The sequence below is a fragment of the Gymnoscopelus microlampas genome, assembly GCF_963454915.1.
Source record: "Gymnoscopelus microlampas genome assembly, chromosome: 18".
Classification (NCBI taxonomy): Eukaryota; Metazoa; Chordata; class Actinopteri; order Myctophiformes; family Myctophidae; genus Gymnoscopelus; species Gymnoscopelus microlampas.
This window is the reverse complement of record NC_139955.1, coordinates 38,118,121-38,142,725: the sequence shown is the minus strand read 5'-3', so window position 1 is coordinate 38,142,725 and position 24,605 is coordinate 38,118,121. Positions and strand designations below refer to the sequence as shown.

Here is a 24,605-nt window from a genome sequence, read left to right as displayed (position 1 = left end):
GATATATTGATTGTTATTATTACAACTAGCGGTGTAACTAAAGTACATTTACTCAAGTACTATACTTGCACTTATAAGTATAAGTTTGAGGTATTTTTATTACTTTGCTGGAGTATTTACAATTTTCAGTACTTTTACCTCTACTCCACTACATCTCAGAGGCAAATGTTATAATTCACTTTAATTATATGAAAACTAGTTACTTTGTAGATTTTGATTATTATTACAAAAGAAAGATACATTTACCACTTCAGCCCTATATGTTTCGACCATTATGCAACACATTGTGAGCTATTTTCAAAAGATGTTTTATACATTTTGAAGTTGTGAAACATACAGTAGATATTCTGCATACGGCCTACTTTATACTTTTGGTAGTTTTTAAGTACACTTTGCCAATACTTTTGTATACCTTTCTCAAGTACATTCTGAATTCCGGACTTTTAACTCGTAACAGGGTATTCCTACATTGCGGTATTGATACTTTTACTTAAAGTAACAATACATGTGATTACTTTTTTCCATCACTGATTGATATCATAATTTTAACCCTTTCAGAGCGTCTTCCCGTTGAGCTGAGATAAGAGGACGGATAGGAGAGACCCTACGACCACCACACCTCCGCCCTGCAGGCGACCACTGGATACTAAAGGAGTTACATTTTTTTTGGAACACAACTTTTAAATATATTTACTTTTAACGCAATGGCTTTTGAGAAAACTTAACCATTGGGTGTGTTTTTTTTAATCCAAGTGTTGGCGGCAAACGTGCCGGCGGGAGTTTTCATTCCCTAACTTTTTTTCTTTAAAAAAAACAACAACTTTTAAATTCTTCTGAACGGAACTATAACTAAAACCCAAGATGGACCAAGCCAGTGGCGGAGGAGAGGACCCGAATAAACCCTCTAAGAAGAAGTCCAACGAGGACGAGGGTAAAAACAAAAAGCTGGTAGGTGTTTGGAGTTGGACTGGGGTTTGTATTGTTTATAGTTGTGTTACCATAACAGCCACCATGTTCTACTTGTACAGTCAGTCAGGCAGGCAGCCATGCAATGGTTAAACTATCATGATGATCCCCACATGTCTGTTGACAGTAGCACTTATGAGTGCTGAGCACATTAGTGAATGAGTTGTATTCTTTTGTAGAAAGTTTAACCCATTAAGGCCTGAGGCTGATTCTACAAATGTCTTCTAAAACTTTCAAGATTTCCCCCCCCCCCAAAAATAGCAGATCTACAAGCTCGCTGTGAGTTTGTATATCTGCTATTTTTGAATAGCCAATGCAAAAATCTAAAATGACACGGATGCTCCACAGGTTTTAATGGGTTTTAAAGTCAGGGAAGTATAGTGCAGTAGTATCGTTATTATTGTATCGATATTGTGATGTGAGACTAGATTTTAGCTACCTGGGATTATCGTAATATTGTGATATGGCATAAGTGTTGTCTTTTTGTGGGTTTTAATCACTTAAGGCCTATTTTATACTTTCTAAAATGGTCAAACAATTGTAAAAAAAGAAAAAAAAGAAAGAGTGGATCTACAAGGTTGTGAGCTTGTAGATCTGCTATTTTTTACCATTATTTGTTAAATTAAAAAGAAAATTTACATTGTCGTTACAATATGATACGATATCACAATATCGATGTTATCGAGGTATTCCTGATATTTTACTTTGTTCATATCTCCCCTCACCCCCATTTTTTTCCACATACCGCTCGCCACCAGCGGTTCTTCTATTCTTCTATTTGTTTTACTGAGGATAAGGCTAAGAATAAGTTTAGGGTTAGGCATAGTTTTACTAAGGTTACTTTTAGGAATAAGGTTAGGTTTAGGCATAGTTTTACTGAGGTTACATTTAGGAATAAGGTTAGGTTTAGGCATAGTTTTATTGAGGTTACGTTTAGGAATACCTGGTGCTGACTGACCGTTCCAAGGTAGTCAGATTTGACCCGGGGCGAGCGTGTTTTTAGGGCGAGCGTTCTTGTATTCCTTACAACACCTCAGTCACGTTTTTTCTGTAGCTACCCCAAAATGTCAAAACCAAACACCCAAGACAAGACAAGTAGAGAATCACTCTCTCTCTCTCACAGCACTCCACAGTTTTACTGTTCAACACCCCAGGGAGATGAACACAACACAGGTTGTTATACAGCACATGGTCCGTGTGGAGCAACACTGCAACGTCAAATAGCTATTGATGTCTTGATAGCCCCAGATGGGGATTCTCTGCCTTCCATGACTATTTAATGTACTAGCCTAGGCTAGTACTGAGCAGCAGAACAACAACAGTTCATGGATGGGAGTGAGCTATAGTGTTTCGTTCGGTGATGTTCGTTTGAAAGCACTCACCATGCAGACCACATTATTTATATGAACCTGTATACCACCTAATTAATACCAACTCCTACAATTCCAAGTGCTTGTCAGGGTGGGGCAGTTCAAATATGATTATTTTGGGGGGGTCGCGGGCCTGAAAAGGTTGAGAACCGCTGACTTAATCTATGCTATGTATGGAGTACCTGTAACGTTTTCCCCAGCCGTTCTTGTTACAGTTTGAGTTCAGAGTGTTTCACTTAAAGTGTGAGATAAGAGGGGATTTCAGTTACTTTCTGTCCCATTGAGTGAACTGATATCACTGTGGTTTCTGATTTGACAGTTTACGTGTGTCATCTCTTGACATGACCTCATCTAATAACTTAACCACTTAAGCCCTACAGTATTTTAAAGATAACCAAAATAGCGGATCTGCTGTTTTCTCAGTCTCTTCGAATTTTGAAAGTAAAAAATTGACATTAGAAAATAATAATAATGTGGCCTATAATGACATACCCAAAATAGGGGTTCCAGGTTGAACGTGGTTAACCTATTAAACCCTATATACTTAGTTGGACCGGGGTCCCTCAGGGCTCTATTTCTGGTTCGGTCATTTCTTCCCTCTACACCAAATTGGCTCCACCGACAATAGCCGATCTACGAGCTCACAACGTGTCGTCGCAAACGCAGCGTGGTGTGAGCTTGTTGACCGGCTATTTTTTGCTGAAACTATGGCCCCCAGAATATGGATGGACACTAGGTTTCAAGTGCTTAACTATTGAAGGACACTGCTGACTGATATCTGTCATCACGCTGAGCAAAGTCTTTCTCAGGACTGACCCTTTTATTACCTCATAGTTCGAAGATTGTGAGTGACACTCCTATGAGCTCAGAAGTCAGTGAGGTATTGAGTGCATGGCATTTCTTTGGCAGGAAATGAGATCACCAGATCTAAGAAGGAAGGCCAGGGGGGAGGGTAGGGGGTCCCTTTGACAATCACATCATCACTCACATGTGTCACCAACAACTCTGCCAACTCATTGCTAGTTGCCATTGGTCTAAGATTTACGTTATTCCGAGGTACATTTTCAACTACACAGTACATTACTCTGGTAAATGCGATACTTAAGTACAGTTTTGTGTTATGGCTCGTTATTTGTCACGGTGTGGTCACTAGCCTTTTAACTGTCCCTGGTGGGATCTAAAAATGGGAATGCTGAGCTCCATCGCTGTCTGCGTGTAAAAGTGCTTCTGGTGCACAATTTAGTGTGTCTACAACCAGAGGATTTCCATGCGATGATGTGGGACCACGGTTACTCCCTTTCCTTGTTTGAAGACGGCAGCAAATTTCAGGAGGCAATGACATTATAAGAGCCACTCATGTACTAGTGTTGCTATATTGTGTGTCCTTCCTGTCAATGAGTCTGAATAGGGTGACATTGACACCAAACGTAGTTGAACTGAAGGCCGCTTTTCCTGAAGGCCACCACGTCCTGCTCCTCCAACCCATTAAGACCTGAGGTGATTCTTAAAAATGTTTTCTAAATCCTAACAGTTTAAAAAAAAAATCGAAAACATTTTTTCCCAATATTTAAAAAAAATAGCAGATCTACAAGCCGCGCTATGAGCTTGTATATCTGCTATTTTTGAATATCCAAAGAAATCTAAAGTGACACATGCGTTCCAGGTCTTAATGGGCTAAGTGAGGGAACTGGTGAACGATTCTTGTAAAGTGTTTATTATGGATGAGACAAAAGTCAGGAGTTAAAAGTAAAACACCTATTACGTTGTGATTAAACGACAAATATATATCGTCATGTCATGGCATTGTTTATGCCCTTCCAAATGCAATTCAGGCTGTACAACTGAGAGCTAATTACTGATATTTCCTGTGATGGGTGGGGCTTGCACCGTTAGCTATCGAGCTCCATTGAGCTTTAGGAATGCAAACGTCTCTTCGCCTCAGGCAAAGACTTGATGGACTTGTATACACTGAGCTCTGTGTATTGTACTTGGGACTGACCACGAAGACCAGTGTCAACAAAGCCAAGCAAGCCGACCCTTCCTTGAAAACCTCTGCCTCACTCTGACTCACATTTTATAAGACCGACATGAGTAAGACTAGACAGCAGCCAGTGAGAGCCTGAGGCTAAAAAGTTGTAATCACTGGTATGTGTTCCAGCATGGTTAAGGTAAGGGAAAGTATGGCCCACGATTGCTGCCCTAAAAACCCCAGTGTGGACTGTGTAATGATACAGGAAGGACGAGGAGCACAGCACATTCTGTCTCCCCAAAGGGTGTAGCTAGCACCCATTTGGATTTCATCTCATGAAACGGTAACAACAACTCAAATGTAATTTAACACACGGTCCACTCCAGTCCTTTTAGACACTACCCCTTCACGTTTAAACATGCACCCCCCATCCTCTGCTCACACCACTGACTAGCTCAGTGCTGATGTCATCCAGAGTCTCTCTCTCTCTTTCTCTGTGAGCTCACTGCCTTATGTTACTTTAAGAGTTCTCAGGGCCAGACATGTTCCCTGTTGCTCAATCAGAACACATTATACAGACCCAGGCCAAAGGAAGCCTGGCTCAGTCGAAACCCCTTCAGACAGCACTGTGTGAATGCGAGGCAGGAAGACATTTTTCATCCCTGGGTGGAGCTATGATGACTTGTCCTTTTGAGTTGTTTCCCTCCTCCTTAGCTCCTCTGAGGTGTAGCTGGAACTTTTAGTTTTTTAGAGATGTAGGGAAAGAATGTGCATGCTTCTTTGGGCTATTCAAAAATAGCAGATCTACATCTGCTATTTTTGGAAAAGAATCGTGAAAATGTGTGCCAATATTTGTATATATATATATATATACATTTTTAACACAAATCTTTGAATATGGGGCGTCCCTGGAACAAGATATTTTGAGATGGGGGTCCGCAGCCAAATACATGGCAGTTTGGAGTCCCTTGACATGAAAAAAAGTTTGAGAACCACTGATATTATAGCAACATCGTTAAAAAAGAAAAAAACTGTTAGTATTTAGAAGACATGTAAAGTCCCCAGAAGCAAAGATTTGAGTTAAAAATGTTTTCACGATTTTTCAAAAAATAGCAGATCTACAAGCTCATAGCCCCCGCACTATGAGCTTGTATGTCTGCTATTTTTGAATAGCCCAAAGAAAACTAGTAAAAATGACACACAGATGCGTTCCCGGTCTTAATGGGTTAATTTGTAGCACAACTCTTAACTCTCACAATCTTGCTGAAAGGGCAAAAAAGACTACACAAATCCCATGTTCTCATAATTCGGTCTTAGTTTAATGAGACCATTACAGTTAGGTCATCATCTGACCAGAAAAATCTTCTCTTCGACTTCAATTGTTTGACTTTACTGTTCACAGTCCTTTCCATTTATGGGCCTATATATGGCCTCACAACTCATGTGCAGTGTCATTTGTGTGGATGCAGGCCAGAATAGGGGATGGGGTTCACTTAAAGTGGAGGTATTCACTTGCTTTTTGGGGCATTGAGAGCTGCAGTGAGCCAATTCGAAGTCTATAGCATGGAACATTGTCAGTCTCCAAGTGACAGGCATTGGCAGGCCTCTGGCCAGGGGCCACACAGTGTGGTCTTGGGAAAATGTTGTTACGCCAGCCCTGAGAGAGAGGTGAAACTGTGAAAGCCGCATGTTTGTTTAATGAGTGCAGTATTACATCACCGTAGCACTGTTTGTGCAGCGGACCCAGAATGTGGATACACGGCACGGCCAAGGACATTTCAGTAATGCTCTCAGAGCGTTTAGAGGAAAGTTTAGTGGACTTTTCAAACATTCCGAGTTTGCTTCCGCCTCAACTGTGAGGTGGCTGTGCCATCGCAGAATGTCCTCGAACCCATTTAGACCTGAGGCCGATTCTAAAAAACGCCTTTTAACCCATTAACTTTAAGACCTGAGGCCGATTCTAAAAATGTTTTCTAAATCCAAAAAGGTTTTTGAAAAAAAAATACAAAAAATATTTTTTCACGTTTTTTCAAAAATAGCAGATCTACAAGCTCATAGTGCCGCGCTATGAGCTTGTAGATCTGCTATTTTTGAATAGCCAAAGAAACCTGAAATGACACAGACGCGTCCCCGGTCTTGGGGTTAAATCCTGACCTACGTTTTCTGAAAAACTTCAATTATGTATTCAAAAAATACAAGAAATGTACCGGTATGTTACTATATACTGTACATAGCAACAGGAACCCCCAAAAGGGTTTCCCGTCTTGAAAGTTATAGTTACAAATAGGGGGTTTCCCGCCCGAAATGGGTTAAGTTGTCAAAGCATTTAGGAGTCCCTCTTGTAGTGGGCATATGGAATGCAGTTGTTTTCTAAGGAATTCAGTGGAACCGGTTTGACTGAGTGAGGAGAGAGATGTTCTCTATGCATACCAGAGTAAAACATGCCCTCAAATGTGTGCTGACAGTGAGTGTGATGATGACATGTTCATACCAAATGACTACGATTATGTGGTGGCAAGGGCATTGGGCTAATTTCAATTTTGATAACTGAGCTCAAATTAGAATAATTTACAAGTGAACAAAGTTTAGGAAGAGATCTCTGATGGTTAAGTTAAGTTTGTACTGTAGGTACATACAGTAGGGTCATGTGCTGTTTGGTGTTTTTCCTAGAACAGTGGTTTTCAACCTTTTTTTATGCCAAAAGGACCCCTAAATTGATACACATTTGGCCGCAGACCCCCATTTGAAAATGTTTTGTGCCAGGGACCCCCAGAAGCAAAGATATCAGTTAATTTTCGCTTTAAAAAATATAAATATTCAAAGATATGCACACTTTTTCAAGGTTTTTCAAAAATAGCAGATCTACAAGCTCATAGCGCGTCACTCGGTGCCGCGCTATGAGCTTGTATATCTGCTATTTTATAGCCAAAGCTAAGTGTTTAAAAATGATTGTGACGCTATGTTAACTAATTTAGCTGGGGACCCCCTGGTACCCCCTCAAGGACCACTGGTGGTCCCTGGACCACTGGTTGAAAACCACTGTCCTAGAATACCCCTTCTAGTTAATTTTAGGCCACGGTCACACATCTGTATCATGATAATAATAATGACAATGAATTTTATTTGTATAGCACCTTTCCAAACAAAGTTACAAAGTGCTGCACAGAGCAAGGTTAAAAACAACAGATATCAAAGCTCTTAAAAGTAGCATACCCGTTTCCTGTTCTGGGTTTTTCCCCATATACTTAAGCTTTGTTTGATTGACCCAGCAGCAGATTTGATCTTGAAACACATATGAAGGTGCCTTATGGGGTTTCCAGTTAAAATCTGAACAGAGAATGGGTATGCCACTTTTAACTCTTAAACTGCCAGGGGTTTTCAAAAATAGTACTCAAAAACTGCCAGCAGTTTACATGGTAAAACATAGGAAAAATGATATTTATTTCTCAGTTTATTTTTTAACATTGAAGTGAATGGAGCAGCAACTTTTTGGAAAATGTTATCTCCTGGTTCTTTGTGAAGAATGGAATTAAAAAAAAAGTTTTTTTTTGGCAGGCAGAGAGTTAAGAGCACCAGGACCACAGTTACACACGGACACTGTTACGGATATAGTTCGTTTTGTTATTATTATATTATCAATTATATTACAATGTCTGAGGAACCTGACTGAACCATTACAAAATACATGTACTCCCTGTACACAAGATGTAACGATAAAGAAACCTTGAACCGTGTCCTTTTAACCCGTCTTATAGTGAAACGACAACAACAACAAACAACAAGTATGAAACTGTTATGTCATCAAACAGTACTGCTAGCCTTGTTGTGTGCCTAGAAGAGAAGTGAGACATGTGAGACCTTGTTGTTCCTTCCTGCAGAAATGTCAGCATGTTCACTTTCTGCGTCTTTTAGTTGTGCTCATAGAGGCTACATCCCAACTGATATAGGTCTGGATGATATATCGGCCATTATTTGACTTTTTAGTTATTTATCGGTATCGATTCCCAGTTTGTAACCACGTCTCAACCTGGTGTCTGTTTTTTTGGAGTTTTCAAAATCTACATGCTCTAACGCATCGTGTTGCAACGCGTTGTGAGCTTGTAAAATAGCCATTTTCTTTTTAATACTGCCAAGTGTTTTTATTTTATCTATCATAAAGGTATTTGTATTTATTTTTTAGCTTTTTGACAAAATATTGGTCAACACATAAGTAATCCGTGGTCTAGGACGCTCCAAAATCAGTATCTAAACAGTAAACACACTCTTGGAAAGAACACTGGTACGTCACTAAAGGGTGACTCAGCAACCCTGGCTGGCCCCTTTCTCTTGCTATTGACCTTATTATCTCGATAGTGTTTTTTATCACGATACCAGCTGAAATATTTTATCCTCCCATCCCAACCCGCACCTTTATGATTCAAATTTGCATGCATGTGATAGATAGTTCATGTGAGCCTGCCCTGATCTGTGTGATTTTCAAGCACATAGACGAGTGACTGTTGTTACTAGAGCTACAGTATGGGTGGCATTTAGCTATATACATGGTGTATGGTGTTTTTGTTCCGTCACCGAATCCAGCACCACAAACTGCTGTTTTCCAACTGACTGCTGATGTCTTTTTAATGCTGTTTTTGGTGCACAGGCTGTTGATTATAGTTTCACTTCATTTCCACTTGTCTTGGTTCATCTTCTTTAGGCTCGCTGATCATTAGTTGACTCTATTAAGTTATGTCACGAAAAGGCCTCCAGAAGAAAAAAAAAAACATTCCGGCATACAAACCAATTTCATCCACGATTAAACAGGGGGTGTTTCAATAATTCCCATACATCAAATAACCAATAAAGAAAAACCCAAGTTTGTGATACTCGACGAATCCTCGCTGACTGCAAGAAATCTGTGCATGGCCTCAACTTTGGCACGTCACATTTCTGTCAGACTCTCTTGAATAGCTTCTGCTTTCATGCTGAGAGCGTTTGTAATTTCTAATTAACTCTTCAGAGTAATTTAATCAGGACCCTTAATGATTGTAATCACAAATAGCCATTTACTAAGCAATTAAAGTAGATGGACAGTGAATGGACAGTTCAGGCCCACTTAAGCAATGTTGTCTTCATTAGCCCATTAAGACCTGAGGCCGATTCTACAAATGCCCTCTAAACCAGTGGTTCTCAAACTTTTTCGTGCCAACGACCCACACGTATATACATTTGGCCGCGGACCCCCATCTGAAAATGTTTTGTGCCAGGGACCCCCAGAAGAGAAGATTTGTGTTAAATCAATGCAGTATTTTCCCAATTTTTCCAAACACTTTCACGTAGATCTGCTATTATTGAGAACCACTGTTCTAAATCCTAAGAGCTCAAATCTTAAATGACACTGATGATGCTTTTCCGGTTCTAATGGGTTAAGACAACATGGTCTTGGGATGCCTTGTTGAAGTAAAAGGCTAATGTGCGGTGGAGTCTAGTTGGATCTCATTCTGTCTAGTTGCACTCCACACTGTATCGACTGACTTCGCTTATCCACTTTGTCAATCGATAATGCTGACTAAGCACAATTTCACAAACGTAAAGGCATAGACTTGAGGGTTATTTATACTTAGTTGCGAGCCGGTGTCGCGCACTGAAGTGAAAACGGCCGATCTACAAGCTCACAATGCTTTGCTCTGCGACCCCATTGTGAGCTCGTAGATCGGCTATTTTTGGTGATCGACACGGCGCGCAGCCAAGTATGAATCGGGCATTAGGCTTAAGTGGTGCAAACGCAATATTTCCTACTCGTAAAACCCATTCATTCATGTTGTCATGTTCAGCAATTAGTGAAAGTAATCCATTACAGTACAGATGCCCTGACTGGCGTCTGAATCATGTTGTGAGCAGCTATGAAATGTGACACGTGACGTTACCTTTGTTCTCTTGACAGGAACACTGGCTCAGGACTTACAGGTCTGGTTCACTGTACATGCCATGGTATTAGAGAGGTATTTGAAACCTTTGGCAGCTTTGGTACACGAATGAACCGCAGGGCATTTAGTTCACTAGAGGTTCGGGCCTCTACGCGGCCCTCACTTCTAGTTGCCTGGCCCGCACATCAGAGACAGAGACAGTAGAGATTACTTACTAATTCTTTTTGTTTATTTGGAATAAGAGTTGACATTTTATTGTGAAGGAGTTAACCGTAAGTGGTATTCATTCTCACTCCGTCTGAGGTCACAGATTTTCATTCTTGTGTAACGGAGAACGTTTTATTGTGAAAGAGGTAAAGCTTCACGCATTGACATGGCACCAAATGCAGACATGCAGTTCTTGGTCTGTAGGGGGCCGCCCTCTACTCTTTATTTGGAATAAGAGTAAACGTTTTATTGTGAAAGAGGTAAAGTTTCACGCGTTGACATGGCACCAAATGCAGACATGCAGTTCTTGGGCTGTAGGGGGCCGCCCTCTACTGTCTATTTGGAATAAGAGTAAACGTTTTATTGTGAAAGAGTTAACCGGAAGTGGTACTCAGTTTCACTCCGTATGAGGTCACAACCTAAAAGATGGGCGATACATGTGAGCAACAGAGGCAAAGTATGGGCCAAATACTGAACAATTGAAAGTACACTATTCAAAGGCTCCGGCCGGGCATGGTAGATTTTTAGGAAGGAATGTGGTGGAAATTGGAGATGTGGTCTAACAGAACATAGCTAGAACGTAGCAGAGACAATGAATGACACAAAGAATAAGGAAACGATGAGAGGGAAACGATAATACCGCCCGCGGAAGTCGGACCACTAGCGTATTTTAAATACAGATAGGCTAGTTCAACATATTATTAGCATGCACTCACTAAAGCAGTGGTTCCCAAACTGTTAGGCTCAAGACTCAAAAAATAAATTCTATTTCTCCAATGGATCCAACCAAACTAGTGAAAATAGCCGATTTACAAGCTCACTACACGTCGTGATGCGACAGGTGGTGAGCGATCATGTAGAAGTAGATGCCCCACCTAACTTTCTGCAATACCCCTTGTACCCATTGTCAGAGTACACAATGGGTGGGGCATATCCGGCATAAACAAACCCCATACACCCATATATAGGCAGGGCCACGTCACTCTGACTCGGACGGTTCTCTAGATATGTGAACTAAAGACACATGGGGAGAGATTTGTAGAAAATCTTTTGAAATAATAAAATAAAATGGGTAGATAACAAAAACAGATTTTCTTTTGGCTTTTTATGTGTTTATTATTGATGACGGGAAGAGAGAGATGGGGAGTGATACACAGCAAAGGCCGCCGGGATCGGGAATCAAACCCGCGGCGCGCTGTCAGGCTACACTGTAGCCTAGGTGCCCGGACCGCTACGCCAGTGGTCCGGGCCCCAAAAAATGAGTTCTGACCCATTGTTTGGGAACCACTGCACAAAAGGTTGCCACTGTTCATCACGCTTGGTATTCCATATATCGCATATTAGCTCCTATTCACTCTGTATTTTGTATTAGCTATGTTTGCGAGTTTTAAGAGTTGCTAAGTTCATCTAGCTCTGTGCTATTTTATACTTGTTTGTCACTTGTGGGTTGTGCATTGTGGGTGTGTAAGTGAGACAGAGAGAGGGTGGAGACCATGTGAAAAAAAACCCGGCAGGAAACGCACCACATGTGAGTGTTTCATAGGGCTCAGGAAGCTGGAAAAGGAAGTGGTGAAGAATGCTTTAATGTGACTGTAGAAGAAATAGACTGGCTGCTCTTGACACCATCCTCTTAATTGAGCCACATTCATGACCATCAATAGAGTGTGTTATTATATCACATCGTATTAGATTAGAAGACCGTTTTATGCCAGGGAAGGGAAATTCAATTCTCGCCTATTGGATGGCATGTGATCGTGGATCATAGTGTTAACAACTTAAGCCCTATTTGCCAAAACATTTTGAACCTTTTTTGAAAGATTTTAGCCTCTAATGACATGCCAAATTCTTTAGAACAGGGGTCTTCAACGTTTTCAGCCCAAGGACCCCTTCTCTGAAAAAGAGATGAAGCAGGGACTATATATTGCATAAACTTGTGTTGCAGATTAAAGCTTTTCATAGATGCTGGTTCCATGTTATTTTCAGACATTTATCCACTTAAACCGTCAACACTAAGTAAACTTTCACTCTGTACCTCTTTTCCCCCCTCTCTTTGCCGGAAATAGCCGATCTACAAGCTCACAACGCCTCTGCGAGGCGTTGTGAGCTTGTAGATCGGCTATTTCCGGCTAAAGTTCCCCTGAGAATAGGGATGCTAGGGTTCAAGTGGTTATTGTAAAAATAATATTCTATCACACAAAGATTTGGCGGACCCCCTGTAGTAACTCTGAGGATCCCCTAGGGGTCCTGGACCCCCTGTTTAGAAAATAGCTCTGCTTTAGAAAATAGCTGATTGACAAGCTCACGATGTGTCGCACCGCAACGTGTTGTGAGCTTGTCAATCTGCTATTTTTGAAAATATTTTGAAAAACGTAGTTGTTTTTTGCCATCATCTCTGCCATAGTCTTTTCTTAATTCATAGAAGTTACAGTGAAACACTAACTTCTATGAATTAAGAAAAGAGAGAGAGAGCATATAGTAGTAGGACCAGATACACATTCTCTTCCCCCTGTCTCAGTAGTTGACACAGACACAGACATTTGTTTTGAGTAAACATCATGAGGAGATCACAGTAGCTCCCACGTGCCTCATGAAAACCCATGCTTTTTCTGTTATAGTCTGCGTATCACACTAAAGCCCCCAAGGGGAAAGTGTGCTTAGAAATTGCCTTTCAAATCCCAGAGACGCCCAGCTAACTCGAGGGCAAGTGGCTGTGCTGGTCTTCGGTCAGTCACGTGGTCTGGGCCCGGGGTGTCCAGTGCTGAGCCTTTTCAAATCACAACCCCCACCGGCTTTTGTGGGCTTCCCCTTTTTTCAATAGTAGCTGTTTTAGGAAATTGTAAACAGTACCAGTGCTTTCCTGAAATAACAATCATACCAGGGGCTCATGCCCTTTTAAAGGCAGTTCGAGCTCTCGTTTGAAATCCAGTACATTTCTTTCTTTTTTAAAAAACATTGATCACTCTTTCTGAGGTCGTCTTATTTGGAAACAAGCTAAAGCCCACATTTGTTGTGAAAATCAACACCACAAGAACCAATTTGTGGTGATCAGTGTTTTTTTTGGGGGGGGAGGGGGCAACCAAATGGCATTCAGTTTGTGAAGAAATCTGATTGTCACTAAAGTCCGTTTGCAGAGAGAGAGGACAAGTGTTTCATTATGACCCATGTGAATAGCAGATTTGCTTGGTTGAGGGAGACACTCTTCTTTTGTGTGTGTGTGTGGTTGACACTAGAGCAGAAGTGTGTGTGTGTGAGTGAGTGTGTGTGAGAGAGGGAGAGACACACACACACACACACACACACATACACATACACATACACATACACATACACATACACATACACATACACATACACGCACACGCACACGGAGAACTTGACTCTCTGGCATGCAGACAGCTCTGTAACTTGTGCTTGGATTATCATTAATTTGTGATTTAAATCTCACTCCCACTTCTGTAACCTGGATATCATCATAGGAAGTACATGTGCTTCAATGACCATAGGCCAACTTTGGTACAGCTTTTCAGGTTGGACACTAGAAAATGTGAGAATCTGTGCTGTGGTAATTCAACCTTCAAAACCCTCAACATTCTCACTAGTATATGGAACAGAGATTGCTTTACTGGAAAAGCCTATTGAAGGTGGAGGTACAACAGTAGGAGCATGCCTCTGAGTCTGACACTAAACTAATCTAATCTACTCATTCACACACTACTCTTGTTAGATTAATTCTGTTGCAACCTGGAATGTAGGACTACTGACTCCAGTCAAACGTAGCATTGATTAACCACTTGAGCCCTATAACCTTCGTGGTACACCAAATGTCGAAAATAGCCAATCGTCAAGTCACAACACTTGTAGATGAGGTATTTGCACTATTTTAGAATGTTTTTGAAAATGTTTGGCCTGTAATGACAAGCCCAAAATAGGGACACCAGGCAGTGCATACGTTTAATAACAACTATTTGGTGTTTTTGCTGTTTCTGTAATACTTTCCTCCCAATCTGCAGCTATGATTTTGTTTAGTTTTTTTTAAGACTCTTTTGGGGGCTTTTATACCTTTTATTGACAGGACAGTAGGCCTTTTTTTATCCCAAGATTTTGTAACCCATGTTTTCACCCAGTGCCAATTGCCTATGTAATCCTGGGCGCTACTCTCCTTCTGCCAGCCTAGGGAGAGCCCAAAACTGAGCTCATGCCTCCCTCAATGCATGAGGAGTGAGCAGACCGCTTCTTATCATCTGACAGGGGGGAGTTTCCCCGATAGGACGTAGCGCATGGAAGGAACACGTTATTCCAACCAGTTCCTTTCCCCTCCATCAAGCGCCCCGGTTGACCAGGGGGAGGCGGTATAGAGACCAAGACAGGACACTTGGCTGACAGGAAATGGGGAGAGAGAGATGGGGAGTGACATGCAGCAAAGGGGATCGGGACTCATCGGCAGATGTGACAAATAACACATATTTAATTACTTTATATACTTAAAAATAAACATTAATAGTGGAAATAGCAGATCTATAAGCTCAAAACGCGTCGCCATATGACGCGTTTTGAGCTCATGGATATGCTATTTCCACTATTTTTGTCATTTTTTGAAAATATATGACATTTTTTTACATGTAATTGATTATGACGATTATGACGATTATGCAAAAATAATTGCGATTATATGAAATAATTGCGATTAGACGATTATGTAATAATTGTGACAGGCCTACTCCTGCCTCCATGAATCTCCTATGAGTTGAGGGTGAGACTGTGTTTGTCTAAACATGCTTATCGAGGCCACAACTTGCATACTGGGAGTGGGACGGGCCACTCCTCTATTTGTCCTCACGTTGGTACTATGGCATCATGCTGCTCTCCAGTACAGTGCTCTGTATAACTTCTAATTAGATTGTTATTTTCAGTGCCGCTAGCGGTGGGGCTCTAAGGATGGCAGTGTTGGGTTATGTAGGCCCGCCGTTTGGTCCAACACTTTGGTTCCAAAACAACATATCTCAAAAAGTCCTGGCGGGTTTGCATAGAATTTGCCTGATGCATGACTAGGCTTCACTTCACAGGGACGTCGTTAGTGCTGCAGCACGTCAGCGTTTTCTCACTTTAGGAGCAAAAACAGGGTACGTCCCATATTAGAACTAAGCACTAAACTAACTAATTAAAGTGCATCCAGTCTGAGAACTGCCAAAGCAAAGGTCACTTTAGGATGAATATTTTGTACTGCTAGAGCAGCACAACATTATATGAGGAATAATTACTATTTTTAAAGTTATTTTTTTATTGATAGTTACAAATTCGAGTGACAGGTAACGGGGAGAGAAAGTCGGGGAGTGACTTGCAGCAAAGCGGCCCAGGAATCAAAAAGGGGCCTCGCTGTCAGGCTTCAGAGCCAACGTGGGACGTGCCTTAAACCACTTGACTATCTCCACCCCCAGGAACAATTAACATTTAACCACTTTCACCCTGCTAAATAGTTGATCTTCAAGCTCGGAATGCATTGCGGCTTGTTGAGTTATTTTGAAAGAATAACAGAGGGCTTAAGTCCTATTATGTATGCGTCCCCCGTCTCCCCCCAGGTTAACTTTGTACCTGCCTCCGTCTCTAAGCAACATAGCCTTATTTGGGAGACACAACACACACACACACACACACACACACACACACACACACACACACACACACACACACACACACAGCACGTCACACACAGAGCACGTCACAGTTAGCAGCCTACCTGAACTGTGTCATAGCTTAATAGACAGTGTGTGTGAGAGTTTATTGAGCTCTCTCTCTGAGAAAGCCTTCTTGGTTGACTGCACCCCTTGTGTACATCCCCCCCTCCCCCCCCCCCCCCCCCCCCCCCCCCACACACACACACACACACACACACACACACACACACACACACACACACACACACACACACACACACACACATGCACTCACACTCCTATCCTCTCTGTGCCAAAGTGTTTGTGTGTCTCCTCCTGCCTTCTCTCCTTGTGACCCAGTATGCAAAGCCAAGCCAAGTGTCCTGAGGGCGGCAGTACTGTGATGGTGAATGAGGATTGAGCTGGGACATTACACCTTTTGAAATGTGCTTCAATTACTACAGGACAGTATGCAGTACAGGGCGTCTTGCACAAAAGTCTTATCCTTGCTGTCGGGCAGAAACCTCGTATCTCAGTATTTCAACTTTGTATGCACCCCCCCACCCCCTTAAAGGGTAAGACCACTTTGGTAGAGGTTTGGGTTGTGTAGTTACCTTGCCATGATGTAACTCCAAAGGTGGGCAAGAAATCAAAAATAATTGCTCCATTGATTGATAATTCAAAATATGCTCCTCATTGACTTACATTGTACGCTGAAACAGCTTTCAAAGTCACTCTTTTAGCACATAAATGAACCCAAACGTAGCTGATTCAAACAATATAGAACATCACCAAACCCAGTACTGTTTGTTTTTTTAATACAAATGTCAACTTCCTGTTGATTTTACTATTTGAAGATCTGGATCCGGATCCGCCGATCCAGTCCGGGTTTTCTACTTATTAAAAATGGCAAAATCAACAGGAAGTTGACATTTTTATTTAAAAAAAAAACAGTACTGGGTTTGGTGATGTTCTATATTGTCTGAATCAACTTTGTTTGCGTTTGTTTTTGTGCTAAAAGAGTGACTTTTAGAGCTGTTTCAGCGTACAATGTAAGTCAATGAGGAGCATATTTTGAATTATCAATTTCTAATCAATGGAGCAATTATTTTTTATTTCTTGCCCACCTTTGGAGTTACATCATGGCAAGGTAACTACACAACCCAAACCTCTACCAAAGTGGTCTTGCCCTTTAAATTAATGCTTTCATCATACTACAGTGTCACACAAAAGTACAGTAGAAAAATATTCTATCTAGCCCAGTGGTTCTCAAACTTTTTCATGTCAAGGACCCCCAAAATTATATGTATTTGGCCGCGGACCCCCATCTAAAAATATTTTGTTCCTGGGACCCCCCAGAAGCAAAGATTTGAGTTACAAATGTTCGCTTTAAAAATATATATATTCAAAGATTTGCACACATTTTCAGGATTTTTCAAAAATAGCAGATCTACAAGCTCATATCGCGGCACTCGGTGCCGCGATATGAGCTTGTATATCTGCTATTTTTGAATAGCCAAAGTATAAAAGGTCATAATTATTGTGATGCTATATTAACACATTTTGCTGGTTACCCCCTGGAACCCCCTCAAGTACCCCTGGGGGTCCCCGGACCCCACTTTGAGAACCAATGATCTAGCCTATGTAACAGGTAGGCAACAGGAGGATTTGGTGGAAGGAGTAGTGTGGATCACAGACACACATTCCAGGCCGGAATTGCAGTCCCCCCACTGGACAATGGCCAGGGGCTTTTTATTCATAAAACAGAAATAAGCAATAAACTTGAAATACAAATAATACCGATATACTGTCTTAATAAAACTTAACCTAACTAGGCCGGGCCGCTATTCGGCTTACCGGACTGTACAAAGTCTTCAAATAACTAGCCCTAGGTCCCCCCCAGTCCACACCAGTGCAACTTCTTGCAACTCCTTGCAACCATTATCCCCAAATGGCCCCGGTCTGCAACTGGTCACTCCATACCGCTGCAACGGTCTCTAAAATCTTAATGGTTTTATTACAAGGAGTTGCATTGGTGTTTACTGGCCTTTTTTAAGGTCAAGGCTGTCTCCCCAAACAGCTCTTCTCTCTCCAGTTGCCACATACACACACACTGAGGAGGGCAGCCCTGCTCAGCTTTTAAGAAGATGGCTTAATAATGGAAGGCAGCTGAGTAGGTGTGGTGGAGCTGTCCATGGAGCCCACAAGCTGGAATGTAAGCAGCCGTCAACCACCACCACCAGCCCCCTCGGGCCCTCACCTCTCACCCCTCGACCCCTCACACCTATCAGTTGTGAGCTTGTAGATATAGCATTATCTACAAGCTCACAACTGTAGTTTCAATTAGCTTGGAATCCCCATCGATGATGTCACTGGTAGGCAGGTTTCTTAAGAGCACTGTACGTCTTTTAATGTCGTCGGGGAGCCATCAGATCGTTATGCGTTTCACACACTACTCTCTTTCTGTCATAATATCGTTGTGGTTTTCATTCACACTAGACGATTGATCGCCGACACAAGGGATCACACACGGCAAGATATTTCAAAGGACTCATCGCCGAGAGTAGAGCCCTGCAACGGCCCCACGGTATACCTGCAGGTCCCAACTTAAATCTTACGGGCGCGGGCGGTATTTATTTAAATGCACTGTCCCGCAATAAACCAGATATAGAGTACCTGGAGGCTGGAGCATGCTCATGCTTGACTTAGCAAGATATGAATATTATGTCTGCATTCAATCAGAGGAGAACATCATTTCCCCTACTGGGTACAGCGGAGAAGAGTCTCTTTTTTTTTTCTCTCTCTCTCTCTCCCTCCCCCTCTAGGGTTAGGTCACAGGTTATTTTTTAACATCTACTGAAAAGTAAGTTTTAGAAGTGTAGCATCCCCTATTCTGACGACAAGACATCTACCTTGGTTCGAATAGTGGTTGCCTTGAATGATTTTGTAATAAGTTTTAACAGTTTTTTGACAATTTTTGTATTGCCCTCAGCAACAGTCAAAACAACACAGTAGCAAAACAGTTGCAGCGCTGCCTGCAGTATGAAAACAATAAAATAAAGTGTACTTTTAGGGTTTTAAAACCCTTAATCCAATGTTCCCTTAGGAGTTTGGGGATCCAAAAAGAGAGAGTTCAGCTCCTTGTCTTGACTTGACTCTTGGGGGTGGTGTTTGGGGTAAGACTTCAGGCAGAGGTAGCATGGTATGAGTGTGTATGGGGGAGTTACTGCTACATGGGTAGGAGTGGATGTGGATGTGGATGGGGAAACTGCTTCTCGGGCAGAGACAGCTGTTTTGGTTCTTATCTGTGTCACAGCCTCTGTAGTTTATCTCTGTCGATGAATCTAGCGGGTCAGATATCCTCTGTGGGCAGGTCCTACGGCTGACCACACGGCTTCCATGACCACCCACAGTCTCTATTGGGATAGGCTCGCCATCACAGAATTCACACTCAAGATTCTCTGTTTTTGTTTTATACTATAGGCTATTTTCAAATAGCCTAGGTATAAAATCGGACTAAAGTGGTTAATGTATGTTTTATAATGTAATGTAATCATCATCATCTACAAAGTAACTAGTAACTAAAGTCTTCAAATAATTGTAGTGGAGTAAAAGTACAATATTTGCCTCTGAGATTTTGTTGAGATGTTGTCAAGTAAAGTACAAATACCTCAAAATTGTACTTAAGTACAATACTTGAGTACATGTACTTAGTTACTTTACACCACTGATCAATAACTAAGGATATACTTCAATAAGAGTTCAATTTACAGCTAGTGTAAAATGTATGACATTGTTGTGCCAGGTCTGTGAAACATTTCATCAGGCATCACTGCAAAATAAATGTGGGTTTTGAAAGCCACGACGCATGCATAATCAGCATTCTCTTTGTGGTTAGCCAGTTTGAACTATGTTAGTAATCATAGACACTGTTTATTTTTCCACTGGCAAGGCCAGGTGGACAGCCAAGTTAAGCCAGGTGGCAAGGTTGTCCTTTAATAATTTGGTGGAGTAACCTACTTCTGTTACCGCAAAACTTGTAGTGGGCTCCTTATTTGGTACTGATCGTGTACACTAGGCTTGGGCGATATCCAAAATTGTATGTCGTTATATCATGGATGAAACTCCCGCCCCGAAAACACTTTGTGATGCGTTATTGTGAGCTTGTAGATCTGCTATTATTGGTGTGTGCATGCAACTTAACCCATTAATAGCGGGAAATTATCTGTCATCTTAGCTATAATATATAGCAACATAAGTTTTTCAGAAAACTCTTTGGATTTAGAACAGTGGTTCTCAAAAAATAGCAGATATAAAACCTGCGAGCTTGTACATCTGCTACTTTTTTTTACATTTTTAGAAAAATATTGTTTGATTTTTTTTTTTTTTTACACAGATCTTCTCTTCTGGGGGTCCCTGGAACAAAACATTTTCAGATGGGGGTCTGCGGCCGAATACATATTAATGGGGGTCCTTGGCCATTGCTATAATATCAGTGGTTCTCAGTGGCTCTCAAACCTTTTCATGTCAAGGACTCCCCAAAATGATATGTATTTGGCCACTGACCCCCAATCTCAAAATATTTAGTTCCAGGGACCCCCCAGAAGCAAAGATTTGTCTTAGAAATGTTTGCTTAAAAACAAATATATATATATTCCAAGATTTGTACGAATTTTCATGATTTTTCGAAAAATAGCAGATCTACAAGCTCATATGAGCTTGTTAGATCTGCTATTTTTGAATAGCCAAAGTATAAAATAATGGTTAAAGTGGTTCAAATCTAAAATGACGGCTGCTTTCCCGCTCTTAATGGCTTAATGAAGTAAAGACATTGTAGCCTAATAGCAGTGCTGGGGAGTTGGAGGTCACAGATTGGCTTGTGGAGGTCTGATTTGAACAAGGGGTTTCCCATGTATTTTTTATAGACATCACTCAATTACTCTTCTTTCTATTGCTCTCTCTGTGTTTCTGGGCCTCATGCCAAGCGCCCCTCTCTTTGGGACTGTGCTATATTAAATGCTATGTATAATGCATTATATTTTACTTGACTAATGTTGGTTGAATGCTTTTGGTGAATCTCTTGTAGTTCCGGTTATTCAGGCTGTGTTCTCCGCTGCTCGTGTCTCTTATCTGCTCTCTCGCTCCGTTTACACATAGGGCCATTATTATGTAGAGCAGGGGTCTTCAACAGGGGGTCCGGGACCCCTAGGGCCCTAGGGGGTCCTCAGAGTTACTACAGGGGGTCCACCAAATCTTTGTGTGATATGTTTTTTTTTTTTTACATGAACCACTTGAGACATAGTATCCCTTTTCTGAGGAGAACTTTAGCCAAAAATAGCAGACCTACAAGCTCACGTGAGCTTGTAGATCGGCTATTTTTGGCAAAGAGTTATAGGTGTAGAGGGGGAAAAAGAGCAGCAAAAGTTGATCTGAAACACAATTTTATACAATTTAGAGGGGGTCCCTGCTTCATCTCTATCTCAGCTAGGGGGTCCTTGGCCTGAAAATGTTGAAGACCCCTGATGTAGAGTCTGTAACGAGGTTAATCCAGACAAACTTGATTTTAGGCCGTGTCTAATTCAGTTACTGTGGGGTGGCATCAAGACTGTGGCATTTGTTATAGAAATTCAAGTTGGTGTTGGAAAAAGTAGTGCCATCTACAGCTAGTGGGACCCAAACTAGTGAAAATAGCAGATCTACAAGCTCGAAACGCGTCGCTTCGTCCCGCGTTGCGAGCTTGTCGATCTGTAAATATATATAATTACAGATCTATTTATAAATGATGCATTTATATAGTGCTTTTATCCAAAGCGCTTTACATAGATTGTGTATTACATTCACCCATTCAGAAACATTCACACACCGATGACGGAGGAAACCATGCAAGGCACCAACCTGCTCATTGGGAGCAATTATCGGTTCAGCGTCTTGCTCAAGGACACTTCGACACTTAACTCTTCTGGGGGAGCCCGGGATCGAACTGGAAACCTCACGGCTTCCATCCGTCCGCTCTATACCGGCCACTCTACCCCTGAGCAGTGCCGCCCCGCAAGTGAAACCAGGAGTCTAGTTTTGCTGTTAGGAAAATCCCCACACAGTCAGAGTCTGCTCTCCATTGCAACATATAATGAATCTAAATGACCTAAAACAACTTTCAAATAACTTTCAACTCTGCTCCACTTTTAACATAACAGGACATTTACAGTTGAATCACGTTTTTTTTCTTACATTTTGTGTTGCCCCCCCCCCCCCCCCCCCCCCCCCCCCTCCCAGATGCGCGAGACATGCTGACAGTAACTAGCCTATAGCCGAAATGAGCAGTTGGCAGAGGCACAGACACGCAGCAGTGGCACAAAGTTGCCAAGGATTGTTAGAAATGCAGTCTTCACTGCCAACAATGCCTAGCTCCTAGTGATCTGTTGTTATTATTAGAACTAATTAAAGTAAAACCCAATTTCCTTGTACGCTCATTTCCAGACACTTTTCCAAGGAACCTTGCCACCCATTTTATGGTGATGGTTCCAGCGAGTGAGCTAAAATGACAACACACAGATGGTCTAGTTAAATTAATTGGAAATAAGAAAAACTTCCTGTTTTGAAAGCCACAACTGTGGTATCCAACTGAAAACTAAGTTGGTCCTTTGCCTGACCTGGGCATAACTTTATTCACTCTGCCACCTGGTGGCCAGTGATGTTTACAAATAAGTATAAAAATGTTTAACAAAATTGTCACGGAAAATGACACATCGAGTAGGCTGTTCATCGAGATTCTTTATCTCTCCAGAACTCGCAAATTGTGAGAAATAGCTTGCAGTTCTTATTTTACTGACCTGCGTGGAGTTATAATCATACTTGATTTGGAAGGGACCTAGGGCTAGTTATTTGAAGAGCATGTGATTGTGTTTGGTAATAAAAATGTATTACCATGAAAAAGTTTATTTGAATAAATAAACGGGCGAAGCCCAGAGGACATACAAGCATAATTGTTAGATGTTAAATTGCATTGTTGCGGTGTTGCCACGATAATGGGTGAGGAAAGGCCCTCAAGTCAAGGCAATTAAGCAAACACTATTGTTGTTAAATTGATTAGAATTATGTTTAAGTTCCCTGCTTGAAAATGTGCAATTCTTTCACCCGATTCTGATGGAGAATAATACTGTGCTTAATGATACATGAGCTCTGAGTTAGAGATGGAAAGAGTCGTTATTATTGAGACCATCTTCACAGCCTGTCCTACCTTGGCAAATTGCGATGGGCCTTATTCTCTGAACAGAACACACTTTTTCATTAGGCACTAGGCACTGCAGTGACACTAATAACTGGAGATACTGCTAAGATTAAGTCTTCACAAAATCACCTCAGCTGGTATTTCGCTGCTTTACTTGTTTAAGCAGTCAATGTTTACCACACACACACGACTGAACTCGGTGGAACAAAATGTGTCGTCTTTACTTGTGTGTTGGCGAGCTCTAGCTGACTTAGACAACACATTTAGACCTGTGAATAAAGTGCTGCTTTTGTTTGCCGTTTAGAAACGCTGCCTCTCCTAAACTGTTGATCGGATGCTGTAGACAAGACTAGTAGTGATGGATATGGCAGTTTCGATGTGTGCTCAGTGCTGTGTTTAGCCCCAGAGCAATGGCTAGCAACTGAGGAGAGGACGCGGGGGGATGGCAGTTTAAGAGGCAGTGTGCTAGCTATAGAGCCAGTGCTGTTGGTTTCCAGATCTGAAGAAGAAGGGGGAGAAACCCGCGGCTAGAGGCATGCTTTATGGCCATCAGCACCCCCACATCTCCCCGCTCGTTAGCGCTTCTACAACCTAGCACCGCAGCATATGGCAGAGCGCTGCTGCAGCTTCCTGTGCGAGGCGTGTTACAAATGGCTGTCCTTAGCAGAGCCACGGGGCTTTGGCAGTAGTCTGTCTTATTGTGTCGGGAATGAGGAAAAACATCTGTTTGGAAAGGAGTTTTTCGTGTTTTTTGTTTGTTTTTGTTATCGTGCTTGCTTGTTTGTTTCAGAGTCTAGAAGACGATATGCATGCTGTGAATTTTTTAGTTTGTAAATACATGAGGGATTTGGTGGGTTTTCTGAAATAATTGTGGTAGCACTGCATTATTGCAAAGCTTAGTGAGGCGAATTTCTTTGACTGGTCTTTGTAATAAGTTTATGATTGCCACCAGCCAGTGGCTCCTCTCTCAGTCGACCACCACACCAGATGTTGTGTGTATACACAGCCAAGTGCCACGCACACGCGCGCACGCACACACACACACACACGCACATGCACATGAATATTTTTTTTGAGCTCTGCATCTTCCACGGTACATTAACCCATTAAGACCTTGAACGCATCTGTGTCACTTTAGATTTCTTTGGCTATTCAAAAATAGCAGATATACAAGCTCATAGCGCGGCACCGAGTGCCGCGCTATGAGCTTGTAGATCTGCTATTTTTGAAAATCTTGATTTTTATATTTTTTATTTTTTTTCAAAAAACTGTTAGGATTTAGAAAACATTTTTAAGAATCGCCTCAGG

At 41.7% G+C, this 24,605-nt stretch overlaps 1 protein-coding gene across 1 annotated transcript in view; it reads left to right on the top strand.

Annotated features, from left to right (window-relative positions):
• Positions 1-569: 569 nt before the first annotated feature.
• The window catches only part of diaph2 (diaphanous-related formin 2), an 824,520-nt gene continuing 800,484 nt past the window's right edge, over positions 570-24,605 (top strand). Inside the window, exon 1 of the mRNA XM_084041781.1 lies at positions 570-948. Within this exon, the coding sequence (XP_083897907.1) occupies positions 862-948 (87 nt within the window). The 5' untranslated portion in view covers positions 570-861. The remainder of the gene's footprint in view (positions 949-24,605) is intronic.